This window comes from Leucopleurus acutus (assembly GCF_964270905.1).
Source record: "Leucopleurus acutus genome assembly, chromosome: 5".
In the NCBI taxonomy this organism is placed as follows: domain Eukaryota; kingdom Metazoa; phylum Chordata; class Mammalia; order Artiodactyla; family Delphinidae; genus Leucopleurus; species Leucopleurus acutus.
The window spans coordinates 87,607,838-87,626,565 of NC_139147.1; the positions used below are offsets into that span (position 1 = coordinate 87,607,838).

Below are 18,728 nucleotides of genomic sequence, written 5' to 3' on the forward strand. Positions count from 1 at the left end.
TGGACGCTTTAGCTTTTTTGCTTTGAGGAAGAGTATTGGAGGGTACACTTAATTGGAAATTTGGGTAGGTTTTTCTGGCAGATTCTCCTGATAAATTAGAAAGAATTGAGAGGATTTAAGACAGATTTGCATTGTATATATACATATATAAATTGAAGTATAATTGACATAACATTGTATTAGTTTCAGATGTGCAATGTAATGGTTCAATATTTGTATATATTGTAAAATGATCACAATAAGTCCAGTTAATATCTGTCACCATACATAGTTACAAGAAGTTTTTTTCCTTGTGGTGAGAATTTTCAAGATCCATTCTCTGAGGTACTTTCAAATATGCAGGACAGTATTATTGACTATAGTCACCATTGCCGTATATAACATCCCCATGACTTTTTCCTTTTATAACTGGGAATTTGTACCTTTTGACCCACCTATCCCCCTACATTAATCGACTATATTTAGCCCAGAGATATGTTTGTTTGGGCTGTGCTGTGTTTTAAAAATTGGGAAGTTTCACACAAAAATAAGGATTTCTGGCTCCTCTTGAATAATCAGACCTGTGATGTTGCAACACTGAACCTGCATTTTTACATGGTGACAGTTGGCTGGTCTAAATGGAGCAGTGCATACCACTTCTTACCCATCTTGTTGTTCTTTCACCATGCTCCCTTCACTCATAATTACTATTTGTCCAGGCACTGTAGTAGGCATTTAAAGTTTTATCCCTTGATTTAAAGGGTTATCTTTCATGGCAGATTAAAGAACTGTAAAATGCTTATAAAACCACTAATATTACAGGCTTATTTATGTGATACAATAAGAAATATATATTTTGTCTTTGTCTCTGATCGCTTAACACACAGCTCCTAAATCCCTTGGAATTGCCTGAGTGATATGAGTGTCTTCTAATCAGGCAGCTCTTGGGGGTGGGGGCTGGGGGGTATTGCTGTGTAGCTTCAGGATAGAGGCTGATTGCCAGAAAGGCCAAGGTGTGATTAGCAGATAGAGCATTCAGCCTCACCACCACCCCCACTTTTGGGGAGGGAGAGGGACTAGAGATCGAGTTCAGTCACCAGTGGCCAGTGATTTAATCAATCATGCCTGCATAATGACACCTCCATAATAAACCCTAAACAACTAGGTTTGGAGAGCTTCCAGGTTGGTAAGTACATGGAAGTTCTGGGAGGGTGGTGTGCCTTGAGAAGGCATGGAAGCTTTGCACCCCTTCCCCATATCTTGTCCTGTGCATCTCTTCCATCTGGCTGTTTCTGAGTTGTATCCTTTATAATAAACCAGTAAGAGAGTAAAGTGCTTTCTTGAATTCTGTGAGCTATTCTATCAAATTATCAAACCCATGGACAAGGTTGTTGGAACCCCCAGTTTGTAGCTGATCAGTCAGATATGTGGGAGGCCTGGAAATTGCTGTTGGCATCTGAAGTGGGGGGCAGTCTTTCTTGTGGGACTGAACACTTAAATCTGTGGAATCTCGCTCTGACTTCAGGTAGTTAGTGTCAGGGAGATGGAAAAGACAACATGTTACTGTCAGGAGAGAAAAACCCCTCATTTGGTGTCAGTAGTGTTATGTTTAAAACAGCACAAATTCATGGTAAAAAATACATTGTTTTAAAGCACGTTTACTGTTGGTTATTTGTAAAGGGATAGTTAAGGCAGTTTCAATATTCATCCTGGCTAAAGCCAAATAGTTTATCTTCTGCCACTCCTTCCCCCCAAATTGTCTTTTCCATACCCAAACGTACCCCAATTCCTTTGTTTCATTTTCTTTGCCCTCCACATTTATTTCCTTTCCTTTCTTCCAGCTCTGATTCTCAATCAAACTTATTTATTCACAAAAGTCACACTTGAGCTTTACCACCTCAGTGTTTTGATTTCAGTGATTTGATTGTGTTTGCTTTGATTTCCTTTCCAGCCTAACATACCCCATCTCTATGAAGCTTTCGTTGATCATCTTAGCCAGAAGGAATGTCTCATCTCTCCCACTTAATTCTCCTGGTAGTTGTTGTCTATACCACTGAGTATACCACACCACATTTCAGTTGTGGAGGGAGGGTTTTCCACCCAGGGAGTTCAGGATTTGAATCTTGAATTAGGCATGTGCCCCCCAAAACCTTACTTCTCTTAGCTTTAGTTTCTTCATTTAGAATGTGTAAATAGTTCCAACTTCAGAATTGTTGTGAGAATTCAGTGAAATAAATGTATATATGTGCTTATTTAGCACATTGCCTGGTGTATAACAGGAACTGAATAAGTGTTATTTATCTTACATCCTCTCTCTCCACTTGGAATGTAGGGACTACGTTTTATGCTTTTTTGTAACTCTTCTGGCACTTAATGCAGTATGTGGCACATGGAAAATTTATTGAACAAACGAGTAAGAATAGATATAGCTCTATATAAAGGATTATTCTAAAGGACTTTTGAGTACAGATCATTAATTTTGATGTCAAAAAATCACAGTTTTATTAATATAAGCACAGAATAGCATTACAAGCTCTGTTTTTTGATATAGGTATGTTCTCCTGAAAGAAAGAAACATGCTCCTAACTCTAGAACAGGAGGCTAAGCGGCAGAGTTTGCCAATGCCAAGTCCGGAGCGGTTAGAAAAGGTGAGATTTGTGGGAGGCTGGAGACTGCTGAGTGTGGGATAAAAGCTAAAAGGTGTGAGTGTATGGTTCCTATAATTCTTGGCAAGTAGATTTCTTTCTTTCTATTTCTGCTTGATTTTTAGGAAATTACAGAGCTATGCAACTATCACTACTATCTAATTTAGAACATTTCCATCACTCCAAAAAGAAATCTCATGCCCATCTGCAGTCACTCCCATTCCTACCTACAGCCCTCAGCATATGTGTGGACATATGTTTTTATTTATCTTGGGTAGATACCGAGGAGTAAAACTGCTGTGTTGTTTGGTAAATCTGTGTTTGAAATTTTAGGAAACAGCCCAACCGTTTTCTAAAGTACCTGCACTATTTTACATTTCTAGTTCTGGTTTAGCTACTTCTGTACCAACTAGGTCAGATTTGTTTAATGCTTTTTTTTTAATTGATGTAAAACACCCATAACAAAACTTATCATCTTAACCTTTTTAAGTGTACATTTTTTAAATTAAAGCATAGTTAATTTATAAAATTGTGTTAGTTTCAGGTGTACAGCATAGTGATTCAGTTTTATATATATGTATTTTTTTCCAGATTGTTTTCCAATATAGGTATTACAAGATATTGAACATAATTCCCTGTGCTGTGCAGTAAATCCTTGTTGCTTATCTATTTTATGTATAGTAGTTTCTATCTGTTAATCCCATATTCCTAATTTATCCTTCCCCCATTCCCTCTCCTCTTTGGTAACCATATGTTTTTTTTCTATGTCTGTGAGTCTGTTTCTGTTTTGTATATAGATTCATTTGTATCTTTTTTTTTTTAGATTCAGCATATAAACGATATCATATGATATTGATCTTTCTCTGTCTGACTTCACTAAGTATAATATTCTCTAGGTTCATCCATGTTGCTGCAAATGGCAATATTTCATTCTTTATTGTGTCTGAGTAATATTCCTGTGTGTGTGTGTGTGTGTGTGTGTGTATGTGTGTGTGTGTATGTATGTATGTATATATGTATGTATATATATGTGTGTGTGTATATATATGTATTTGTATATATACACCACATCTTCCTAAGCCAATTGTCTGTTCATGGGCCCTTCAGTTGTTTCCATGTCTTGGCTGTTGTAAATAGTGCTGCTGTGAACATTGGGGTGCATGTATCTTTCCAAATACGAGTTTTTCTTTTTTCCAGAAATATACCAAGGAGTGGGATTGCTGGATCATATGGTAGCACTATTTTTAGTTTTTAAAGGAAAATTTTCTGTAGTGGCTGCACCAATTTACATTCCCACCAAAAGTGTAGAAGGGTTCCCTTTTCTCCACACCTTCTCCAGTATTTATCATTTGTAGACATTTTGATGATAGCCATTCTGACCAGTGTGAGGTGATATCTCATTTGGTTTTGATTTGCATTTCTTCAATAATTAGAGATGTTGAGCATCTTTTCGTGTGGCTGTTGGCCATCTGTATGTCTTTGGGGAAATGTCTATTTAGGTCTTCTGCCCATTTTTTGATTAGGTTGTTTGTTTTTTCAATATTGAGTTGTATGAGCTGTTTGTGTATTTTGGATATTAACCTCTTGTCAGTCGCATCATTTACAAATATTTTCTCCTGTTCCATATGTTGTCTTTTCATTTTGTTGATGGTTTCCTTTGCTGTGCAAAAGCTTTTATATTTTGATTATGTCCCATTTGTTTATTTTTGCTTTTATCTCCTTTGCTTTGGGAGACTGATCTAAGAAAATACTGCTATGATTTATGTCTAAGAACATTTTGTCTATGTTCTCTTCTAGGAGTTTTATGGTGTCATGTCTTATATTTAGGCCTTTAAACCATTTTGAGTTTATTTTTTCATATGGCATAAGGGAATGTTCTAATTTATTGATTTACATGTGGCTGTCCAGCTTTCCCAACACCATTTGCTGAGGAGATTCCTTTCTCCATTGTATAGTCTTGCCTCCTTTGTCTAAGATTAATTGACCATAGGTGTGTGGGTTTATTTCTGGGCTCTCTATTCTGTTCCATGGATCTGTCTCTTTGTGCCAGTACCATAGTGTTTTGATAACTGTAGTTTTGTGGTATAGTCTGAAGTTGTAGATTAATTGACTGTAGGTGCATGGGTTTATTTTTGGACTCTCTATTCTGTTCCATTGATTTATATGTCTGTTTTTGTGCCAATGCCACTGTGTTTGGATTACTGTAGTTTTGTAGTATAGTCTGAAGTTTGGAAGGGTTGTACCTTCAGCTTTGTTCCTTTTTTCTCAGGATTGCTTTGGCAATTCTGGGTCTTTTGTGGTTCCATATAAATTTTAGGATTATTTGTTCTAGTCCTGTGAAAACTGTCATGAGTATTTTGATAGGGGTTGTGTTAAATCTGTAGATTCCTTTGGGTAGTATGGCTATTTTAACAGTATTATGTATTCCAGTCCAAGGGCATAAGGTATATTTTCATTTCTTTGAATCATCTTCAGTTTCCTTTATCAGTGTTTTATAGTTTTCAGTGTATACGTCTTTCACCTTGATTAAGTTTATTCCGAGGCTTTGTTTTTTTGACACAATTAAAAAAATTTTTTTTAACTTTGTGATATTTCATTTTTAGTGTAAAAAAATGCAACAGATTTCTGTATATTAATTTTATATCCTGTTACCTTGCTGAATTCATTTATTAGTTCTTGTGTGGAGACTTCAGAGTTCTCTATATAGAGTATCATGTCATATGCAAATAGTGACAGTGTTACTTCTTCCCTTCCAATTTGGATACCTTTTATTTCTTTTTCTTTTCTGATTGCTGAGGCTGGGACGTCCAATACTACGTACTACGTTGAAAAGAAGTGGTGAGAGTGGGCATCTTTATTCCTGAATTTAGCAGGAAGGCTTGCAGCTTTTCACCATTGAGTATTATGCTGGCTGTGGGTTTGTTGTAAAGGGCTTTTATTATGTTGAGATATGTTCCCTCTCTGCGCACTTTGGTGAGAGCTTTTAACATGAATGGATGTTGAATTTTGTCAAATGCTTTTTGTGCATCTATTGAGATGCTTGCTCATGTGCTTTTGTCTTTCCTTTTGTTAATGTGGTGTATCACATTGATTGATTTGCCTATGTTGAACCATCCTTGTGACCCTGGAGTGAATCCAACATGATCATGGTGTATGATCCTTTTTAAGTATTGCTGGATTTAGTTTGCTGATATTTTATTGAAATTTTGTGTGTCTGTATCATCAAAGGTGTTGACCTGTAATTTTCTATTTTTTTGTAGTGTCTTTGTCTGGTTTTGGTATCAATCAGGCTACTGGTGGCTTCATAGAATATCTTTGGGAGTGTTCCCACCTCTTCAGTCTTTTGGAATAGTTTGAGAAGGTTTGGTATAAATATGTAAGTTCTTTGTATGTTTGATAGAATTCCCCAGTGAAGCAGTCGGTCCTGGACTCTTGTTTGCAGGGAGTTTTTTAATTACATTCTATTTCACTTCTAGTGATCGATCTGTTCAAATAATCTGTTTCTTCTTAACTCACTTTTGGTAGGCTGTATGTTTCTAGAAACTTTTCCATTTCTTCTAGGTTTTTCAATTTGTTGACATATAACTATTCATAGTATTCTCTTATGACTTTTTGTATTTCTGTGATATTGGTTGTTATTTCTCCTCTTTCATTTCTTATTTTATTTGGGTCCTTTTTTCTGGGTAAGCTTGGCTAAAGGTTTGTTAATTTTGTTTATGTTTTCAAAAAACCAGCTCTTAGTTTTATCGATCTTTTCTATTGGATCTCTATTTTATTTATTTCCTCTCTGATCTTTATTATTTCCTTCCTTCTGCAGACTTTGGGTTTTGTTTGTTCTTCTTTTTCTAATTCTTTTAGGTGGTAGTTTAGGTTGTTTATTTGAGATTTTTCTTGTTTCATGAGGAAGGCTTGTATTGCTATGAACTTTCCTCTTAGAACTGCTTTTGTGGCATCCCAGTGGTGGTTATTGTCTTTTGTCTTGAGGTATTTTCTGATTCGTTCTTTGATTTCATTATTGACTCATTGGTTTTTTTGTAGCATGTTCTTTAGTTTCCATGTGTTTGTTCTTTTCCCATTTTTCTCACTGTGGTGCATTTCTAGTTTCATACCATTATGGTCAGAAAAGATGCTTGAGATAATTTCTATCTGCTTAAATTTGTTGAGGCTTGTTTTGTGACCTAGTATGTGGTCTGTCCTAGAGAATGTTCCATGCATGCTTGAATGCATGTGTATTCTGTTTTTTTTTAATGTAGTATCCCATATGTCAATTAAGTCCAACTGGTCTGTTGTGTCATTTAGGACCTCTGTTACCTTATTGATTTTCTATCTGGATGATCTGTCCATTGATGTCAGTGGGGTGTTAAAGTCTCCTGCAATTGTTGTATTATTGTCCATTTCTCCCTTTACATCTGTTAGTATTCATTTTATATATTTAGGTGCTCCTATATTGGGTGCATATATGTTGACGAGTGTAATATCCTCTTCTGTATTGATCCTTTTATCATTATATAGTGTCCTTTGTCTTTCTTTATGGCCTTTGTTTTAAAGTCTATTTTGTCTGATAGGAGTATTGCTACCCCACTTTCTTGTCATTTCCATTTGCATGAAATATCTTTTTTGATCCCCTCATTTTCAGACTATGTCTTTCACCCTGAAGTGAGTCTCTCAGGCAGCATATTGTAGGTTCTTGGTTTTTAATCCAGTCTGCCACTCTGTGTCTTTTGATTGGAGCATTTAGTCCATAGACATTTAAAGTAATTATTTATTAGTATGCACTTTTTTCCATTTTAATCTTTGTTTTCCAGGGGTTATTTTATAGTTTTTCTTTGTTAATTTCTTCTTTTTGTTTTTCCTTTTGTGGCTTCATTATTTTCTTTTGTAGTATGCTTGAGTTCCTTTTTTTTTGTTTGCCACGCTGCGTGGCTTGCAGGATTCTTAGCTCCCCAGCCAAGGATTGAACCTGTGTGCTCGGCAGTGAAAGCACAGAGTCCTAACCACTGGACCGCCAGGGAATTCTCTTGAGTTCCTTTCTTTTTGTTTTTGTGAATCTATTGTAGGTTTTTGATATGTGGTTACCATATCATAAGTATGGTATGTTGACCCATAACTATATCTAGTTGCTTTAAGCTGATAATCATACAAGTTCAAACACATTCTAAAAGATCTACATTTTTATTCTTCCCTCCCCAACATGTTGTGATTTTGGTGTCCTGTTTTACATCTTCATGCTTATCCTTTTGCTGTTAATTGTAGTTACCATTGCTTTTACAAAATTTCTTTGATTGTTTTTTAATCTATGTACTGGCTTATTTAAATGATTTTCAGTCCTTTTATATATTTGCCTTTCCTACTGTGATTTTCCCTTTCCTATAGAGTCTTTCTTCTTTTCTATTTAGAGAAGACTCTTCAGTATTTTTTTTAGGGTAGGTTTAGTATTGCTGAATTCTTTTATTTATTGATTTATTTATTTGTGGTATATGGGCCTCTCACTGTTGTGGCCTCTCCCGTTGCGGAGCACAGGCTCCGGATGCGCAGGCTCAGCGGCCATGGCTCACAGGCCCAGCCACTTTGTGGCATGTGGGATCCTCCCGGACGGGGGCACAAACCTGTGTCCCCTGCATCGGCAGGCGGACTCTCAACCACTGCGCCACCAGGGAAGCCCTAAAATTTATTTTTATTTATTTATTTTTAAATTAAAAAAATTTTTTTTGGCTGTGCTGGATCTTTGTTGCTGCATGAGGACTTTCTCTAGTTGCAGCGAGTGGGGGCTACTCTTTATTGTGGTGCTTTCATTTTTTTCATTTGTCTTTCCGTCTGCTATTTTGATTGGGTAGTTTCCATTATTCTGTCTTCCAGATTACTTATTTGTCCCTTCTGCGTCATTTAGTATGCTATTCATTGCTTCTAGATTGGTTTTCATACTGGCAATTGAATTGTCTAATTTTGATTGGTTCATCTTTATAAAGCTTCTGGTTCCTTGTTATAGTGATCTTTATTTTTATTATTTTTAATCTGCTTTTATTTATTTATTTAAAATTATGTGTTTATTTATTTATTTTTGGCTGTGTTGGGTCTTCGTTGCTGCTCACGGGCTTTCTCTAGTTGTGGCAAGCAGGGGCTACTCTTCATCACGGTGCGTGGGCTTCTCATTACGGTGGCTTCTCTTGTTGTGGAGCATGGGCTGTAGGTGTACAGACTTCAGTAGTTGCGGCACGTGGGCTCAGTAGTTGTGGCTCATGGGCTCTAGAGTGCAGGCTTAGGAGTTGTGGGTGAGCCACAAGTTGTGTGTGAGCAACGAGCTTAGTTGCTCCGCGGCATGTGGGATCTTCCCGGACCAGGGATTGAACCCGTGTCCCCTGCATTGGCAGGCGGATTCTTAACCACTGTGCCACCAGGGAAGTCCCTGCTTTTACTATTTCCATTTTGAATTCAGGGTCTGTAGACTGGTGAGGTCTATTTTATTATTTGTTTTTTCAGGGGATTTCTCTTGTTTTTTTAAATTGGGAGTAGTTCCTCTGTTTTTTCAGTTTACTAAACTTCCTCTGTCTCTGTGAATTTAGGAAAAACAGTTATCTACTGTGGTCTTAAAGGGGTGTTTTTATATGGGAGTGTCCCTGTGTAGACTGTGTCCAGTATTCTTGGTGTGAGGGCTGGTTTTGGATGCCAGTCATGTCCTTCTTAAGAGTACTCATCGTTATTTCCTTGATAGGGGGTGTGACTGGTGTCTAGAGTCTGTGCCGGATGTGAGGCAGGGCTTCCTCTTGGCTCTGTAGCTGTCACTGCCCAGTCAGGGGTGGGGTCTGCTCCCCAGTTGTTGGAGTAGAAGCCTGAGGGTCAGGTTCAATTAGTCTCTGTTGCCCTGCCCCAAAGGAGGTGATTGCTGAAGCAAGTGAGGCTCCTGTGGTCACAGTAAACCTGTGCACCACCTGTGTGGTTCTGTCTGGAAGCATCCCAGGGTCCTATCACTTTCTGTGTTTTTTGTTCCAGATCTAGTACAAGGCTGTGGCATGGAGTAGGGTGGAGGTTGGGGCATTGTGTCTGCAGGAATTGAGGTGGCTGTGCTATAACCTGAGATCTGGGCTGCCTCTGTGACAGACTTCTCCAGGACCTGTCTTCCCCAGATCTAGTGCTCAGCTGCACAGAGAGGGCAGAGCCAGGGTGCTCTCTCTGGGACACCAAGCCTGGCCTATCTGGGTACTCTTGCCCTGGGCCTGTCTGCCTGAGATTCAGCGCTTAGCTGCTTCGCATTCTTGTGGCCAGTGCCCAATGCGCCCACTGACAGTGTCTGCCTGACTAGACACTGCTCCCATGTGTGCACTGATAATAGTCTCTGTGGCTCTGCCCAGATCACATCCCAGGCACCCTGGTCTGTCTCTGCCTAAATAGACTGCATCTTTGCCCTGATCTCATGCCAGGCTACGGTGTGGAGTGAGCTAGGTCGGGGCATTAGCCCTTTCAGATTGGGAAGTACAGCAAGGCAGCAGCTGCCAGTACAAGGCTCTCTCAGACCTAATTGTTAGCAAGCCAGCATGCGTGCACTCCTCCCAAGTAGAGTCTAGGCTTCTCTAGCTCTTCTGTCTGTCTCAGCACATTTACACAAATGTGGTTATACAGTATATACTCTTCTGAAACTTGCGTCTTCTACTTACTAGTGTATTTTGGAGATTTTTCCGTATCAGTAAGTGCAGAAGATGTGCCATTATTTTTTTCATGGCTGTACATGTTTAAGATATTTCTTTCATGTAGAGGTTTTATGTTTTATTTAGTTAGATTTATCAGGTTGTTTCTTTTTTTCATAGAGTGCTTTCAGGGTCAGCTCTTTATTGATTTTTTTCTGTTTCATAGTAAGTAGTCAGTGAGATTGGAACGCAGCTTTTTGTAATGGCTTCAGTCTTGCTGCCTTACCTCAGCTGCTTCAGGTTTCTTTCCCCACACTGCTCACCACCATTAAGACCTGATATTCCTGCAGAGAGTCAAAGAAGGTATTGGATAAAATCTCAATTATTTACCCTAATTATGGAGAAGGTTATTCTGCCTTTATAAACATTGAGTTAATCATATTTTGGGGTTTTTAAACTTTATTTTGATAAAACATGAGGCTGGCAGAAAAATTACAAGAAAAATGCAAAGAGGCATCCTTCACCCAAATTCCCTATGTATTTTACCACGTTTGCTTTATCCGTCTTTGCCTCCTCTCCACATAACTACATTTTTCCTCAGCTATTTGAGAGTAAGTTATATATGTGATATCCCTTTACCCATAACTACTTTAGTGTATATTGCCAAAAAAACCCACGGATATTTCCTTATATAACCACTGTACAGTTTTCAAAATCAGGAAATTAACATTGATACTATAATCTACAGATCTTACTGAAATTTCATTAGTTATTCCAACATGTCCTTTTATAGCAAAAAAACCCCCTGGCTGGTGTGTTTTCAGTGTTGTCTCTTGAGTCTCCTTGAATCTGATTACTCAGTCTTTCTTTGTGTTTCATGACATCGACACTTTTGAAGAGGATGGGCCAATTTGGGTTTGTGATGTTTCTCATGATAATCATGATGATTGGCAGGAATATCATAGAAGTGATGCTGTATTCTTCACAGTGCATCATGTGAAGAGGCATGCAGTGTTGATTTGTTCTGTTACTGAACTTGTTAGCATTAGTAATTTGGTTAGCCTGGTGTCAGGTTTCTCCACTGTAGAGTAACTAAATTTTTCTTTACATTGAGATCATGTAAATATCTTTTAAACCCTCCAACATGGACTCGTTGGTTTTAGCATCAATTGATGATGATTTTTGCCTTAATCAGTGATTATTACTGTGATGTTTGCTAAATGGTGATTTTCTAATTTCATTGTTCATTCTACATCATTTGTTAGCTTTCTTCCGTAAGAAAGGGCTTTTCCTTTTCTCCATGTCTTCCTTTCCTTTCCTTTCCCTTTTCTTTCTTGAGTCATGCATTCCAATTTTATTCAATGAGTTAAAATCCTTTAATATCATCATTCTAGATTTGGCCAGTGTGTTTTCCTTCAAGCTGGCCTATATGTCCTCATCATTCTTTGATGAGGAACGGCAAGATATTCTGGATTCATCCTGTACTTTTCCTGCCCCAATCCTGGAATCAGCCGTTTTACAGAGGAACCCTGATTCCTTTGAATGGAGAATGGTATATTTAGAAACTAAGATCTGGGTGGTGGTACATGTTTTCATTGCTACAAAACATTTGTAAAGTAATGTTACTTTATTTTTAGGTATATTTGGCAACTCTTCTTTTAAGGAAAGTTATGCTTTAGAGACTCTTCTAGGTGGATTGGCTGTTTATAAGTAGCACATTGTTTATTTGATGAAAAAGCTTTTGCTATAATGGTGCTGTTCTAATAAGACTTTTAAACTTCAATAATAGATTATCCCCTCTCCCTGCTTTAAAAAATATATTTCAGAGGTGAACTTCAGCCTAGTAAATCATATGTACTATACTTTCTGAATTAGTAGAATCTAAAATAGTAAAAGTTTTAAACTGAAAGTGATTATAATTTTTTTTAACCTCAAATACAGTTTTCTCAGTGCTTTGTGACACTTTGTGACATACTACTAACGAAAATTTATCAAGAAAAGTTTTAAAAGAATTATTCTCAATTTAAGATATAAGCTGAAGCTTCGGAACTATGTAAGGACACTTTTGGCTCTGGGAAAGTTGTAAACTAGAAAAGAAAGGTCTTTGAAGTTGGCTTTTTTGAATGGGGTGTATCTAATTGATACTTTTGATTTTCTTTCTCATCTGTTGGCATGAACTTGAATAATTGGATGTTAACTCTGTGGACTTGTTAGCCATTTATTTTCTTATCTTTGTGAGCTAACATTAGATTTCAGTTAGGAACCTCAGCCCTGACCTTGGGCAGACTCTTTAATGTAGTCAGTCAACAGCCAGGTTTACTGAGTTCCTAAGGGTCAGAGAGCTTTGTATTAGGCCCTGATCGGTGTGGTCTCTTCACTCTTCTAAGTTTGTCTTCAAGATGGGATTTGTCATTCTTACCCATCTTTTATTTCTCAAGGATTTTGTAGAAATTCATGTAGTGTGAGGATTCAGTGTGGCTTTGAGTTAAGTAGGCCATAAAAGTGCTGAGTGTGAACTGCATATATAGGTTATGAAGTAGTTTATCTAAGTATGTGGCTTTCACATCTCTCTTAGGTTCCACAGCTACCTGGGGAATTATCTTTATAATCTAATACCCCTCCCCTTTTTAGGTTTCTTATAAGGAACAAGTATTTATATACAGTATTTCATAGCTGTTATGATGCTTAAGATAATACACATATATCACTACCTAAAAATGGCTCTCAGGATTTAGAATTATGAAAAAATTTAGCTCACCTGTCATTACAATCCCCAATGTATGAATATTTATTTTTGAATAAATATATATTGCTCAGCCAATATATTATGTACAATGTCAAACATAATAGAAATGTTAAAAGAAGGAGATAAAAAATAGAAGTTCTAATGGTATCTTTTTGTGTCTTGATGGATCTTTGGAGATTAGTGTCAGGATAGGTTGGTGTTCCATTCCCTATAATAGCAACAGCTGCCAAGTAGGTCAAAATACCTGCACCTGCGTGTTAGGGACACACTAATTAATTAAGGCCAAAACATAGGTTTTAATATTTAAAAAGCAGCTGTTAATCACTTCTTAATAGCTCATTGAGTTTTAAAATGATGAGTCAAATTGGGTCTCCAAAAGGAATCTATGCAAGTGTATCCTACTCCAAACAAAAGTAATATATGGAAATTTGAGCTGAATAGATTTTCATTTAAATGAAACTAAACTTTAAAAAAATTACAAAAAGTGATATTACAGACACCTATGTATATGCATACCCAGCCAGAAAGATTTTTAGGAAATATTTGACAGAATGGTTCTTTGACAAAAAGATTCATCATAGGTTTTCTGTAGCATAGTCATTATGTGTTTTCTTTCTTTGGAATTCTGTCATGTGGTGATTGTTGAAATTATATCTTTCTATTCTCTTCTCAGGTAGTAGATTCCATGGATGCATTAGATAAAGTTGTCCAGGAAAGGGAAGATGCCCTCAGACTTCTTCAGACTGGTCAAGAAAAAGCTAGACCTGGTGCTTGGAGAAGAGACATCTTTGGAAGAATCATCTGGTACATAGTGGCTCTTCTAAGATGAGAGTGAAGTCCCATGCCTCATTCCCCATCCAGCATCTTTTAAAAATATGAGATATATTAGCTGTATCTAATATACAAAGAGGCCCCCAAACCCCTTTTGAACTTCAGGATATGAATGAAGGTAGCTGTATCTGATAGCCAGGCATCTCATTCCCATGATTCAGTTATTTATGGGTTCTTTATAATAGTGGTTCTTAATCTTATGTGAATCAGATGACCTTTTAAGAATTTGATGAAAGTTATAGATCCTTCCCCCAGGAAAAAGTTACATATGCACATGTAATTTTAGAGGGTTATAAATTCCATGAAGCTAATTTTAGGACACACCTATCCTCTTTGCCCATTAAGAACCTGGAACTATTAAAAAAAGAAGTTCTCCAGGAATAAGGCCACATGAACCGGTCTCAGTTTGCTCCCATTGCCATTAGGCTAGGCCCTAGTCCAAATTTTGAATAAAATAAACAGTTTATTTTCATTAAATCTTTCCACCTTTGTGGCATCTTGTCCCCTATGTCCAGTTCCAAAGTCCTGTCAGACGTTGGGAAAGGATGTGATAGTAAACATTCACACTGAGGTGTAAGTAATTGAGAAGACCCAGTGTATTCTCTCTTCCAGGGGTTTATTTGCATTTGGGTTGAACTACCAAAAGGAAGCATGTTCAGTAAAATTTTTGTCATCAGTCAGCAAGATGAGGAAGGCATTTTGGGTGGTTGGAGACCTTCCCTGTACTCTTCAAATTACACTACAAAACAGCACTTAGCGCATTTGGTAGATTGTTTTAATGGAGTTTGCGGTGATGGGGCTGCTTGGAGCCAAATTTAGGGGAGTGGCTGTGTTGTCTGTAACCGTGTAATCCAGTACAGAAAAGAGAGTAATTGCCAATACACCTGCCTAAGAACTTTGATCTATTTTCTTTTCTTTTCTTTCTCTTTTTTTTTGGATCTGTTTTATTTTCTACTAAACTTTATTGGGATTAATCCAATTGAGGCCAGTTAGGAAAGGGTGAGGATACGGGAGAGAATGTGTGTCAATTTTAGAATCTGTAAGAGTGCTATTCTCATTAAGGTTTAAAAATTTTTGCTTTTTAACTTTCCAGGAGTTAAACAAAGTAGGGAACAAAGCAGTTATATCAGGACTTGCCTGATGGTTCAGTGGTTAAGATGTGGCGCTTCCAATGCAGGGGACTCCTGTTCAAATCCTGGTCTGGGAACTAAGATCCCACATGTTGCGTGGCCAGGAAAAAAAAAAAAAGCAGTTACATCATCTTTCCAATGTAGCTTATTAAATGAAACATTATAATTCCAATGCCTTTTCCCTAATTTTCTGTTGCATGTTAAAATATTTAAATTGGCCTTTTAAATGCAGAGATTCTTCAAAACATTACATCTAAATTTTTTTTTCTGACAAAAAATCATGTGGCAGTAATGTCAGAGAATACTTTTTGGATGTGTCTTTCCCTTGGTTGTTGAAAAATAGTGGTAGACTATCATCCTGCCGAACTGAGGGGATTCCTGATAAACTGAGGGAATTCAGTACCTTTATCTATTCTGCTTAAAGCAGCGTGGTTCATTGCTCCAGTGGCACTGCCTGTCAAATTATATGCTAAATGCCAAAATTACAAAGAGATTGGAACTTAGGCTTCTGATATTACAGATTAATTCTGGATTTTTAGAGAAGATTGGTTATATGCCCTGAAATTAATCCTTGTTACTTTTTTAATTGAAACATTTTCAAATAAATGTTAACAGTGAAATCACAATTTCCTTTTTTCCTACTCAGCATTATGATTTTTTAGGTTTTGTTATGTTGAGGTAGATATAGATAGATATCTATATCAGTTGCTGCAATTTACTTACATTTTAAAAACAAAACATATACATGTAAATATCAGTGTTTCAAATTATATGTGTGTGTATACATATGTATGTGTACATATATAAAATTAGTACACACATATATATGTAGTAAAAGTACAAAATATATCTGGTAATGATACACTCCAGTTTATGGCTAGAAGCTATTGTGAAAGTAGAGAACTTAAGCTGTGTCTTTAAACTTTTATATATATATATATATTTTTTTTTTAAAAGAGTGATCTGAAGCAAACATTGCAAAATATTAACATCTGCAATTTTGCAGTGGATTCATAAGTGTCTTATATTTAAACTATAAAAATTTTTAAATCTTTAAAAAGCCAATTACATCTCATTTTATTGAAAACATATTTAGTTCAAAGAAGGCTAAAACTCTGTAAAAAAGTGAAAATGTATTAAATGTTTTCTGTAGGGTGATACCTTTTTGTTTTCTTGGCAGGCACAAGTTCAAGCAGTGGCCTATACCTTGGTACCTAAATAAAAGATACAATAGAAAACGATTCTTTGCAATGCCCTATGTGGAACGTTTTGTCAGGTGAGCAGAAGTACCGTTAGTACTAAAGTGTATCGTTACATCAGATGACGTGTGTTAAGCTTTTATATAAATAATACATGTTCATTGTCCAAAAACTAGAAAAATCAGGTAAAAAAAGAAATTAGTCTTATGTAATTTCACCATCCAGAAATAGCTACTGTTAACATTTTAATGTATATCCTTTGAAAGGTTTTGTTGTCTTTCTATTCATCAATCTGTTCTGTGTAAGTAGATGATTAAATCTTTTTGGATTGTTAAAAGGAAGGTCCAAATACTTCGCTGCATAGAATGTGAGCTCATGTTATTGCTGGGCGTGGTGAAATGAAATAAGCAATTGAAGAAATTAACTGCACTGGCTTTTCCTCCTCACTGTCTCCAAACCTAGTGTGCAATTTGATCCTTTTGTCCCTTAGCCGTAATAGGTGAAGCTGTAAATAACATGACTTTAATGTATGAGAATTTATGAATGCAGTGTCACTTTTACAGGCCTTAAATATATCGTTTTTGAAACTACCTTTAGCCTTACCTTCAGAACATGCAGCATAATCTTCTGAATATTCTTAAGAATAGCAAACCTTTAACATGGGTTTATTTTTTTAAATGGCCAAAATTTAGTTGGAGCGAAGACTGAATAGAATGCGTAATCTGATTTCAACTTTGTTTAGTCTTACTTTATACTTAATTTATAAAGTAGCTTATATATTTTGTATATGTATTTTTATCTCTATCCAAATATAACCGTTATCTCAAATTTCTGTGACCTCCCCCATAGCACTGGCATATTGTAGTTATTCAGTACCTTTTTTTTTAATATAAAGGCCTTTATTTCACCTTCACTCTGGAATGAGTTTTGCTGAATATAGAATTCTTTTTTTAATAAATTTATTTATTTTTGGCTACATTGGGTCTTCATTGCTGCGTGCAGGCTTTCTCTAGTTGCGGCAAGCAGGGGCTACTCTTCTTCGTTGCGGTGCACGGGCTTACTATTGCGGTGGCTTCTCGTTGCGAAGCACGGGCTCTAGGTGCACGGGCTTCAGTAGTTGTGGCTCGCAGGCTCTAGAGCACAGGCTCAGTAGTTGTGGCACATGGGCTTCGTTGCTCCGCGGCAACGAAGATCTTCCTGTGGGATCTTCCTGGACCAGGGTTCGAACCCGTGTTCCCCGCATTGGCAGGTTGATTCTTAATCACTGCACCACCAGGAAAGTCCCAGTACCTGTCTCTTAACTGTATTGTTATATTTCAATTTAAGTACAGTAGAGGCTAGGCATCCATGAATTTATCATTTGCAATTCTGATAATTCCAAAGTGACCTTATAAGTCAACATAATTTAGCTGAGGCACAAAGGCCTAATGCCCTGGGATGCTGATAGGTAGAGGCAAACCCAGAGTGGCTAGTCCAGCTAGCACTAAGCATCATCTCTTAGCATGGCTTTATTCTCTCAGTTGTGGGGAAATGATGTTAGACTGAGTGCTATTTGAAATTAGGGAATTCCTAAACACCTCAGGATGTATCTCAGGATGTAAAATATCTAATGTATTCTATAAAACTACATTATTTCTAAAAATAAAGGAGAAAGCCCAGTCTGTTAGAGGCTCACAGGTCTGTTCTTTCTTTCCAGTCAGGAAATAGGAAGGAGAATTGGTGTAGCGTTACAGATGCTTTTGATTTCATGTTTATCTTTGACTTGTGTAGGTTTACAATGATTATTCAAGTTTAATAATATACATTACACACCTAATACAGACACGGGCATGATTGAGGTCTTTAAGTGATTGATTTGGACATATGTTGACAGTACCGAGTAACAGGGAAATAGTTTTGTATAAATTGCTGTTATGCTTTTATTTACCTAGATTGAGAACTGAGAAACAAGCCCGCATCAAAGCAAGGAAGAGAAGTTTAGCAAGCAAGAAAGAAAAGTTTCTTCAGGAAAAGTTTCCACATCTTTCTGAAGCCCAGAAGTCAAGTCTTGTCTAAGATAGCTGAACTCTTAATTTACCATTCTGTTTTTCTTGGATTACAATCTGTATACAAAAGTAAATACATATTAAGTGGTTTATAAATAACTTGTGTTTTTAGTCAAATGACTGTCGATTGTTTTAAGTGTTATTATGGCATGCTAAATCTGGAAGTGGTCAAAATCAGGTATAAAGTTCAGATTAAATTCCCATTTTATAAATTCTGACATCTAAGCAGACTTTTAATCGCCTGTATCTTAGAGTGGGAAAGTGATATAACTGCTATAGCAAAGGCAATAAGGTAATTTTGGAATTCAGGTAACCTTTTCACTACTATTGTTACTAGATATGAAGGGGCTATGGATTCTACTGTTAATAAACAGTGAGTACTTCCATTCAAAATAATGATAAATATATTTAGTACTTAAAGTGGCAAGTTACAACACAGCAGTCCAAAAAAAAAGTATTTCTGGAGTGGCTAGTAATTTTTATTTAATTTTAAAAACCTAAGGTAAAAAACATAGGCAGTAAGTTTTACTAGTC

At 36.7% G+C, this 18,728-nt stretch overlaps 1 protein-coding gene across 2 annotated transcripts in view; it reads left to right on the top strand.

Annotated features, from left to right (window-relative positions):
* Positions 1-18,728, top strand: part of MRPL47 (mitochondrial ribosomal protein L47) — a gene marked incomplete at both ends in the record, with an annotated part of 32,163 nt that overhangs the window by 4,289 nt on the left and 9,146 nt on the right. The window contains 4 exons of one of the 2 annotated variants that reach the window (XM_082840551.1): positions 2,531-2,627; positions 13,663-13,793; positions 16,131-16,226; positions 18,081-18,204. In XM_082840551.1, the coding sequence (XP_082696677.1) occupies positions 2,531-2,627; positions 13,663-13,793; positions 16,131-16,226; positions 18,081-18,204 (448 nt within the window). Of the gene's footprint in view, positions 1-2,530; positions 2,628-13,662; positions 13,794-16,130; positions 16,227-18,080; positions 18,205-18,728 lie in introns of those variants that run through there. The other variant, XM_082840552.1, reaches the window with a different exon arrangement.